The 11192-nt window shown below is 30.4% G+C and overlaps 1 protein-coding gene and 1 long non-coding RNA gene across 2 annotated transcripts; both read right to left on the reverse strand.

Moving 5' to 3' along the window:
- Positions 1-487: 487 nt before the first annotated feature.
- LOC132750392 (uncharacterized) lies at positions 488-3220 on the reverse strand. Its single transcript, XM_060740360.1, has 3 exons — positions 3095-3220; positions 2285-2380; positions 488-1294 (listed from the first exon to the last, which is right to left on the reverse strand). The coding sequence occupies exons 1-3, from the start codon at positions 3185-3187 to the stop codon at positions 1010-1012; spliced, it is 474 nt and encodes a 157-aa protein (XP_060596343.1). The 5' UTR covers positions 3188-3220; the 3' UTR covers positions 488-1009.
- A 782-nt stretch (positions 3221-4002) lies between these two features.
- LOC132750402 (uncharacterized) lies at positions 4003-4946 on the reverse strand. The gene is made up of 2 exons (XR_009628541.1): positions 4798-4946; positions 4003-4109 (listed from the first exon to the last, which is right to left on the reverse strand). It is a non-coding gene; the product is annotated as an uncharacterized LOC132750402 (long non-coding RNA).
- Positions 4947-11192: the final 6246 nt, after the last annotated feature.

The raw sequence follows: 11192 nt of genomic DNA on the forward strand, positions 1-11192 counted from the left end.
ACCTATAAATCTGAAAAAGTCGATTTATATATGTGTCGATTTTTTCAATGTATCGAACTTTACGTGGTCGGTAAAGAATGATTCGAGAAGATTTCACTAAAATAAGTCAAAGTCCATGAATTGTTGTGCTGATTTCGATCTCGAGATGGTTTTCAAACTTTTTTTGACCGCGAAAATGATTGCCGATAGACATGTATCGCTGGTGTAATTTACACGGGATATATTAATTACTTTATGCTAGTTTAGTAAATGCCCTTTTCGTTTGGTACGCCTTTTGTTACTCACTTTAAAATGTTTACGGCTCGATATTTTGTTATCAAATTGAGACCGATTCATGAGTCGAAGTCTCGATATGTCGTCGAAGTTTTTACGCAAGTCCCTTCAACTTACAAAAGTTCTACTATATATATATTGTCAGGCCGATTCCAAGTCAGGATTTAAAATACTAACAACAAACTCTTTAGATCTTTTTATTTTATTTGTTTGACTTTAAGCAAATTCATAATCGATATAAAATCAATATAAAATATAAAATTTACGCTGTTATTTTCATACCTGTACTTTTTTATAATCCAGTTATCGGTTTTCTTATATCTTTTCTTTATATGGTTATCTTATTTAGTTATCTTTATCTTTCATTTATCTTTTTCCGTTTTCTTTTCAGTATTGCTATTTTAATTAAAAGATCGGTCAATTTATACTCAAAATGAAAGTAGTTTCCCGTAAAAGAGATGAACAAGAAAAGGCGGCGTTCAATGAACGCTACCCCCACACGACCCAGTAACAATAACCAGTGGGCCCATAAAGTCAAAGGGCACAGGAGTCAAGTTTTGTGAAATCTTTGACGGAAATGGTTTATAACAACAGAACAAACAATACAATCACTAAACGACATGGCATTTGACAACTAAACTCATATATTTTATGGAATAATCATCATTTTCCGAATGTATATCTATGAAGGTTCTTCATGCATCTTGCTTCTTAAATACATAAACGAGGGAAACGTTCACTTCCTCTCCATTTGGACTTTTATGCTTTCTGCAACACCTTTACAAAGTAAAGCTCCACCTTCATTCAACAAAAGTGCGGGCCATACCATAAAATTGACTCGACTTCCGGATGTCATGTATTCTCTGTAGAGGTTTTTGTCAAACCTTGACCCAGTTTCGCAATAGTGTAGTGCCATTGGCGGTGACTGGACTATCATCATCCAACAAATGAAGATACACTCCAAAATAAATGGTTTGATACCTTTAGTGTAACTCTCTGACCAGTATACTTCCATGTATGCCTTTAATAAAAAAATGTATATCTAAACTTTGTATGCACTTTGTTTAAGTATATTGTCCCTTTCCAAAATGTGCTTACTTAAAAATAATACTAATTCAATACATAAAAAATAATAAAATTTACGATTGCTACTACAATAGAAATGGAATGAGTTTCATACATTTATTGACTACTTCCTTTTTAATACATTGATAGAGATATATCATGACATTACATTGATTTCTTTTAATGAATTTCATGCCTGACAAATTTAGCTTTATCAGACACCTCATACTCATGAGAGAATGGAAATTTGTGTTTTCCTCTTACTACATGTTCTTTGTAATTATTGAACTGATAAACTTTGAATCTAATAGATGTTTTGTATATCTATGTCCCATTTACATTTGACTTAAAATATTTGGGACTATTTCTTATAAATATGACGGTTGGTATATCACTGCGCGCAAAATGAAATAAGGATGTTATTGACAGGTTTTTGTTTCATTTGAATTTTAAAGAAAGAAACGCATATATAAATGGCAAACATGGTAAATAGAATACCAAACAAGTATTTGATATTATGAAATTTATCAGGCTAGGCATAAAAATGCAAGGTTTAGCAGAGCCTCACCTTTCCACTTTTCTTAGCCTTGTCTGATAATTTTAGTAATATCAGACACTAGCATGGTGTTCTCCATTCATTTTACCTCACGAAAACGTTTAACTGTCCGGCAATATTCCCCAGGGGCGATAAATCTACCGGTATATAAACATCAGAAAACGTATTGTTCTAGTTCTCTCCTCTGATAAAAATCAACAAAGAAATAATGCTAAGCAGTGAAACAAAACATTAAAAATGTTGGTTTGAGATAATAAAAAATATATATATTGTCTCTCATTGTAATAGTGCATTTTAGCAACCCTTGAACTGAAATAAATTCTCGGGTTGATAATATGCATTATTACCCTGCGAGACATATGTTATTTCTATAATAGTAACTAAATATACCTTTTGTACTACAGGGACCGTGTATGTAGCAATCTCCTTCATCAACTGTTTTAATTTACTGTTGACAATAAGCATTGCTTCGTCTTCAATCTGGACCTAAGAGACATGATCTTTTTGTTATCTACACGTAAATACATTGCATGCCAACCGGTTCCTATATATAATCTGGGCAAATAAATATACTATCATGGTAACAACGTCAAATCGTAGCCGCTTTGTGAATGTTTACACACCTGTCAACAATTATTCATTGTCTGTAACAATCCTCAAATATGTTTCCTTTCTTATAAAAAGATGTATAATTAACAAATCCAAACGCTACGCCACTCGTGAATATACTGGTTTTAAAGCTCACGAGATGAAATAAAATTTCATCTTACACACACAAAAACAAACATCTCCTTTTAATAAGGAGTGAAATAGAAACAATATATCCCGCCATTTTTAAAACTTTCATCAAAATTGTAATTATCAACATCAGAACAAAGTTTTAATTTACAAATATCTAGTTATAGTTGTCCTTCAATTCTAAGAACAAATTATTTTATTAAAAAACATTTGATTCAAGAAAGAATTTGAAAAACTAAATGTTTATGTTTTTCATAAAGCCGTTACTGCCGCAGATATAAACGACATATATGTACAATTAACACTGTTATTACATATATAAGGTGTATACATTAATATGATGTAATACCTTTTAATCTTAAATTTTGTAAAATAAATAATAGACTAAATAATGTGTCACGCAAATATTTTTATTTTCATTCGGTGAAAAAGACTGTTCAAACAAGAGAAGAAAACATTTACATGTTCAGTATGTCCAGTTCTATGCTGGGTATTCAGCGAACTATCTTTTAACTTTGACATCCACCTCTCCTGTTGGAATTTTATTTCTTCCATCGATATTTTGTGTAAAACTTGAGCAACTTCCTTTACCTTGATAAAAAGCATCAAGTTTTGATACAATTTTTACATTGATTTTTACCAATAAAAGCAATAACTTTTATTTTACTTCTAACAGAAATAAATTTGGTCAAACTCTGATTTTACATAAAATAAACAAACATCAGTTTAAATCTTATTCGTTAAAAATATGTTGAATGTGTTGAATGAATAATATTGGCAATTTCTTTTTCAAGATTTCCTTTATTCATTTCTTTTTAAAAAAGTCATGTTCGATATTTCTATGAAACAAAAGGTTAGTATACATTTATTCAAATTGGATTTAAAAAAATAAAAATATATTGAATACAATAGTGTTTAATTCTTTCAACGGCAATTCATCATAAATTATGGATAATAAGTATTTTATATTTTTAAGGACATCAAATTGTATCTTGAATTATTATGGATAATAAGGCAATGACCTGTTTAGGTTGCATCGTTGCAAGAGATTGCAGTGTCAGAAAATATAGATGGAATAATCATGAATTATTTAAGTATTAAGTGAGCATGTACGACTGTATGTAATGACTATCTTTATACATTAATCTTATAAAAGTAAACCGTCCTTAGGATTCAGAGATTTTTAAGAATATATTTCTAATTTCCGAATAGAGGGAATAATATTCTAAAATTTTCTTTTCACAAAGCAAGAATTGTTGAGTATTAAACAAAATCACATAAGTTTACATGCTTAATGTAAAAACAATTTTAGATCATCGGTTTATAAACATAATAATTCAAGTATAGAAGTAAAACGGGTTCCACCACAAACCTTTTCATTTTCCGGACTTTTTTCACCTTCAAACAACAGGTTAAGAGCGTGTGATGACTTTTTCAGCAAAAGCTCCGCATTACTTTTACAAAACTGCATCACATGCTTTATAAAATAAAACAATCAATTTAATCAATACCAACAAATATATACACACCACTCTGAAAGATACTGTAACTCGTTTTTATGGTTTTAAATTATAAATATAATGCTCAAATGAAGATTTATCAATATTGTAAGTTCCAAAAAGCATTATTTGTACAGACGTTACCGAATTTACATTTCATGTTAATAAAGGGAGGTAATTAGAATTTTTTTTTCTATAAAGACTAAGTCAACTTTTTCAATAAGAAATGAATGCATATATTTTAATGATTACAAATTATGTGGACAAATATTTGCAGTACATTTTTTACATATTATTCGAACTCGAAAATTGTTTTAGAAGTATTATTATCTACATATATAAAATTTCACTTAGGTATGGTAACAACCTTAATTAAAACATAAAGGATCTTTAATCTTCTAAAAATGTTCGTTTTAACATATTTGTCAGGCGACATTATATTAATTGCAAAACATTGCTAGATACAAAAGTGACATAATTTGATTTGTGGAGGGTAACTAGCTGTATTGTATTTTATAAAGATAAACACAAGAAACAGGCATACATTGACATCAAAAGTTGTGGGAAAACATCTGTATAAACAGATATAATTGAAACAAAAATGTAATTGAAATAAACCGTCTTATGGGCCGATAAATATTATAAGATAAGTGTCTTCAATATTACCTGTAAAGTAAGTGCCAAAGTCTCAATTGCAAATTGTTCCTCATGACCTGCTTTCTTCAGAGCTTCAAAAGCATCTGTCCATTGATTGTCGTATAATTCACAGTATACTTCACCGAGCTTAGTCGGTCTGTTCGGATCGCTCAAATCAACATCACTATATCAAAAGAAAAATAACGAATGTAAATTTGACAATAAATTGTACACTTGTCTTTAATAGGCGTTTGTAGAAACAACATTCCCTAGATGGATTGGATCAACGTTCATTTGAGCATATATTCTTATTGATATTAACATATAAAAAGAACACTAAAGAAATTTCAATAAATGTCGATGAAAGAATATTTTAAAATTGATAGTGCAGTACATGTATACCAAATATCATACTTTGTTTGATATTTTCTTTTAGAAGATGTTCTATTGTTCTGCTTTGTTCATTGATTTTTCTCCTCAGCCCTTTGTAGATTATTGAAGAGAGTATCATTATTTTTTGTCATTTGGGTTAGTTGTGCTTGTATTTGACGAGTTGTTTCCTCACAGCATGATCGTAACTTTGTTGTGTTAGTATGACTTTTGTCGCGTTTGTATGTTGACTGCTGAATAAACATTTAGAAATGTTCAAAATAATTGGCTTTCTTATTCAAAAAAGAAGAAGTATTACTATTTAACCTTACAAATTCGATAATAAGCCTGTCTCGATAATATGCTACCATTTTCTCAATGTCAAAATTAAATTAAAAGTTAGCCGTCTGAAAAAAGATTCTAGCTATTATATTACTGAATAACTGATTTGTAATTTTGACGTATTGATAATCAAAAACGCAAGATTGATTTTTATTAATACTTAACTGAATTTAAAAACTACATTGTATATAAATGTCATGAAAATGAATTGTTTTAAATCACCAAAAGACTCCAGGTTAATCGCTTAAAAGAAAACTGACAATGTATCTACTGTATGCGTTTAGTACGCTAAACAGTTAAATACACAAAGATATGTAAAGCACGTACAAAAACAATTGAAGCACACCTGTTTTGTTATTGAATTAATGCCATGTAATGCATCGTATATCCTCATGAGCTATATTGACAATAAACTTAAACATGTGAATATTTGGAATGATTTAGTGCTGCTTCATATAAGTGAAAAACGAATGAAGATAACTACGTACTATCATAGTCCGAATATTTGCCCATCTCTTCTCTGTTTCATCCATTTGGTGTTCGAGATATTCTGGTACCCAACTTGTGTCTTTTTTATCCCAACTTTCTTTGAGATTTTTAATGTTATCATTCCAGTTCTTTACTTCATCTTCGAAAAATTTAAGAGCGTCTACCATGTTTGTTTTATGTGACGATTGTTTAACACCCATTATCAATTTATTTATTGATTTCTACTGTCAGTAGCAAGAGTTCAAAACTATATTTGGGCAACAAAACAACATACACATAAACACAAAAATAATGTTGGTGTCCACAGGATCTACACAAGAAATAGAAATGAGCATTAAGTACCAAATTAAAAAAATACATGACAGCAAACCGGCTAAACAAAGTGTTAGTACTTCCGATAATAATTAAGGATTACAAATTCTTTTTGAACACCAAAAGGAATCGGCCTTTCATTATTTGGTATAATCTAAATTAAAAACGTATTCATTTTTCAAATTGTAACAATTTTACCGTCCATTTTTTATTTTCAATGTCCATGCCCCCTCTTTGCATTTTCCAAACCATTTCAATCACTATGACATACATATTTATATTTACAGGAACTAAATTATATATGAAAAAGAGTTAAGTAGATAATTTCAATTAGCTTCAGCAGTCGTGGAAAAAATTTATCAATGTGACGATTGACGTTTAATGGAAATTGTTACTGGTGACGAAACTTGGATTTATCATTTAAAGCTAGAAAGCAAAGAAAAAATGGGTAGGTTCATTGGGCTATCGCACGAAGAAATAAGACGGTTAGGAAGACAATGTTCGCCTATTGTCGGTGATTGGCAAGCTCCAGTACGTCAGGTTCCTGTCACGAACGGTTCGTCCATTACAGGAAAGTTTTACAAGGAACTGATTCTTGAAATGGGTCGTTAAAGTTTTATACAGACCGCCTAGACACAGGCACACGTGGCCTTAATCTATTCTTACGACCAATGCGCCGTTCATAAATCGGCTACTGTAAACCAGCCTTTTTGCAGGAAATCAATCCTTAAGTCATTGACCATCCACCTTATAATCCTGACCTTGCCCCTTGTGTCTTTTTGGTTGTTTCCAAAGTTTAAAGAAATGCTGGAAGTCGTCATTATGAATCAAGAACTAGTAATTGGCTGTAGCGTTAATTAATGTATGCGACATATACTTGCTTCAGATTATCGTGTCACTTTACACTAATAGATAGAACAATGTAAATGGGTAAATTCTACAAAGGGGGACCTTACGTCAAATGACTGGCAGAAAAACGAATTTTAAACACTTTCAGTAAGATCTGTAAGGCTGAGTTAATAATGAAATGCCCATCGTGGTAAACAGTAACAAATGTCAAAAGCAGAACCGTAAAGCAAAACAATTTATAACTATGTATTTAATAAGTTAACTTATCATAAAAAAGCTCTCTTATAAAACATAAGAGCAAGGTCATATCATTTGTTCATTTTACCTACTTAATGGAGACATTTAAAAACATTGTTTATCCACTGCATAAGAAGGTGAAGGTTCACGAGGTAAAACATGCCATTACGTACAATAACTTGCTTTAATAAATTGTCGGGGGCTGCGTTCTGTGAACGTTCCCTTTGCCTTGTTGATCGGTCTTTATTCTTCTTTTCTAAGTGACGATGAAGCATTTAACAATTAGTTGTGTGTTATTTCGAATTAGATTTCGGCGTGTGTTCTTTAATTTCTCAGAAAACAACAGTTCGTTTTATCTAGATTATGAACTTAATGGGAGTTGCGTTCATTGAACGCCGCCTTTCCTTGTTGATCTTGTTTTTCATATTTTAAGTATTTCCCATTAATTATTCAAAATACAACTGATTGGGAAAAGAAAACAGTCAATTTTTGAAATCGAAAGGACACAAACGAGTTTTAAAATGGATGACTTAAGACAACGATCTATTAAACAAAATACAAAAAATACAAACCTGGTGAAGTATACACATATATATTTAAGTCTTGTTTAAGAAAAAAGTCCACTTGTTTTCTTCGTTTAAATACGCAGAAATAAGATGTAATAAATTTCCTCCTTTTGATGTATCTATAAATTTTATACAACCAAATCATATATCAAAACTTTTAATACAATAGTTTTATTCCATACAATAATTACTGCTGGACGAAATCCAAAAATTTTAACATAAAACTATTAGTATTAACCTAACGCAGAAATCAATCCTTGTAACTTAATATTCTAGCATTTTGCATCGGTGTATTTCATACTTTAAAAAACCTTAAACCACTTTGTTTTATAGTTCAAAACAAAAAACTTTGAACACAACGATAATGATTTGTTTTGTATATTTAAACAAAAATTCCAATTTTGATATTAAGATTGTAAAATAAATCTTAGTATGAGAAATCTTATATCATGTTGATGTTCAATATAACAAAACTTGTACATTAAGCTTGACATACTTAAGGTTAGACGACATATTCGTAATTTAGCCGAGATGAAATTCGTTTAAAATGAAATTCGTTTATAATACAGACATGGTCTTGTAAATGTGTTGAAAATATTCTTTATTTCCTTGTCAATGTAGACAATGAAGAAAATTTCAATATACAGTAGTTCGAACTATAATTTGTCGATTTTTCGTTGTGTCGAAGTTACAGAAAGTTTCTCCACTATATATTCTTTATAAACACCTATAAATCTGAAAGAGTCGATTTATATATGTGTCGATTTTTTTCAATGTATCGAGCTTTACGTGGTCGGTTAGGAATATTTCGAGACGATTTCACTAAAATAAGTCGAAGTCCATGAATTGTTATGCTGATTTCGATCTCGAGATGGATTTCAAACTTTTTTTGACAGCGAAAACGATTGCCGATAGACATGTATCGCTGGTGTAATTTACACGGGATATTTAATTACTTTATGCTAGTTTAGTTAATGTCCTTTCCTTTTGGTACGCCTTTTGTTACTCACTTTAAAATGTTTACGGCTCGATATTTTGTTATCAAATTAACCGATTTTATGAGTCGAAAATCTTAACTTTTTAAAAATTCTACATATTTTTGCAGACCATTCAAGTTAAGGATTTTAAAATCTAACCAAACTCCTTTTTAAAATCTGGGTTTAAAATTTTTTGTTTGACTTTAAGCAAACATAAAAATAAAAATCAATATAAAATTATAATACATTTTAAAAGCTGTTAAATTTTCCCAAACCCGTACTTTTTTTTAATCCGTTATTTGGGTTTTTTTATTTTCTTTTCTTTATATGGTTATCTTATTTAGTTATCTTTATCTTTCATTTATCTTTTTCCGTTTTCTTTTCAGTATTGCTTTTTTAATTAAAAGATCGGTCAATTTATACTCAAAATGAAAGTAGAGTTTCCGGTAAAACTGGTTTAAGAATGACGTTATGATGTATTTATAGTTGACAAAATGGCGGACTAAATTAAGACAATATTTAGTTTTGTACAAAAATGACAATAACATTTAACAAAATGAAATTTTTAAACATAAAAGGGAAAAGAATGTTAAAGGGAAAATTTTTAAAAATTTAATCAAAAAATAGTAAAGCATCAAAAATTTAGGTGATTTGGTTTTGGGGTGCAAAAAATTGGGAATATCTCATTAAAAGAAGCATGCGAGAGGTCATTTTACAGCTGTTGAAGATTTGTTTAATTGTTCGATTGGCGGGAAAGTAAGAACTTTTGATAAGTCGAACAATAGCAACATATCGGCCATTTACGTCAGTCTCTCAGATTAGCAATAATCGGCGATGTGTTCCGAAGTTAAAGAAGCACATGCTTCACTAGGTCAAATAATAGTGCTTAATGATATTGTTACGAAATTCTGTTTTAACAGAAAATCTATTTAAACACGTTTTCGCTGAAAATGTGTTTCATTTAGAACTAACTCTATATGCTTGTATAGATTAAGGCCACGTGAATGTATGATAATAAAATCAATTAAAATAACATTATGCATCATAATTATATACTAGCAAAAGTCTAAAGCAAATTCAACACTTAAACTACAACGACTCAACTCAACTCAAAGAACGCAACAAAAAAATTCGAGCTTATAAATCCTTTTGTTTGCGTTATGTGCAAAAGTGGACTGGTGTGCGACCCACTTGCGGAAACCAGTCTAAACGACTCCTTGCGCGACATGAATGACATGCATTAACTTTGTTCAAAATGGTGCACAAGTGGTTCAGGTATATCTCTGCAATTCAAACATAAGAACAAATCAAAATACATCAATATAAGTGTTAACATTCGTTCAACTTACAAATTCGCAGTAAATATGAAGATAATACCAGTAATTATGTACACAATGCAATCATGAATTGTTGAAAAGGCTTTTGGTCCGAAGCTTATAAATGCTTTGTTTTTTCAGTAATCTAGCTCCACTTAAAAACCCTATTAACGATGACATTGTTTGTTTTTATTAAAAATTGAAATCAGACCTTTTAATTGACTTCTTCTGTAGTCTGTCGTCGCTAAAGAAGTCATGCAAAAGGTCAGTTTTCAATTATGAATAAAAACATTGCAACTTAGTGCAGAAAGTAAATATATTTGTACTTTTTATGGTATATAAGATTGATACACTTACATTTGAACATTTTAACCAAGTACATGTAACATCTATATAGACAATATAAGCAGTAAGGAATTTCATTCCTAAAATCTGATATTTTTTGGAGATTATGAAGGGCTAAAAATAGTTCACTCTAAGCGACCTTCACTTGCTGATCATATCTAAAAAAACTGAGCTGTGCCAATGACCTGGACTGTTAATGACCCGATTGTTTTACAACGAAATGAGTAAAGAAATGTTGGCCAGATATTCCATCCTAAAAACAATACTCCTTTTTAAATTTCACAGTATTGTAGCTATTATAAATGTTGACTGTCACTTGTTTTCCAATTCGCTGTTTACAAAACAATAAACAATTTACTACAGTCGATGTTAATTTTTCGTTTAGGTAAAGTCGTATTTTGAATCGGAACGTGCGCATAACAATGTTTGTAGGCTGGTTCTAATGATTTTAGACTGTAAATGAGATTCATTTAACACAATTTGATACGCAAAAAAGGATGCCGCCAGCAATCAAATTCGACCATGTGGAGAGGTTTGATGACCTCTGCAACTGAGCCTTTGATAGCTTTTTAATAATTTGTGACTCTTCAAAGGGAGGTTGTAAAATTATAGATATGGTACTA

This window comes from Ruditapes philippinarum, unplaced genomic scaffold (assembly GCF_026571515.1).
Source record: "Ruditapes philippinarum isolate M1 unplaced genomic scaffold, ASM2657151v2 ctg3512_1_1_1_1, whole genome shotgun sequence".
Lineage (NCBI taxonomy): Eukaryota > Metazoa > Mollusca > Bivalvia > Venerida > Veneridae > Ruditapes > Ruditapes philippinarum.

What these genes read in the sequence shown, in the direction of transcription:
- LOC132750392 (XM_060740360.1), bottom strand. Translation starts at nt 3,187, where the DNA reads ATGGAAGAAATAAAATTCCAACAGGAGAGGTGGATGTCAAAGTTAAAA. An exon ending in GAACTGGACATACTGAACAT is followed by an intron (nt 2,381 to 3,094) that starts GTAAATGTTTTC and finishes CATGTCTCTTAG; the next exon opens with GTCCAGATTGAAGACGAAGC. An exon ending in CGGTCCCTGTAGTACAAAAG is followed by an intron (nt 1,295 to 2,284) that starts GTATATTTAGTT and finishes TTTTTATTAAAG; the next exon opens with GCATACATGGAAGTATACTG.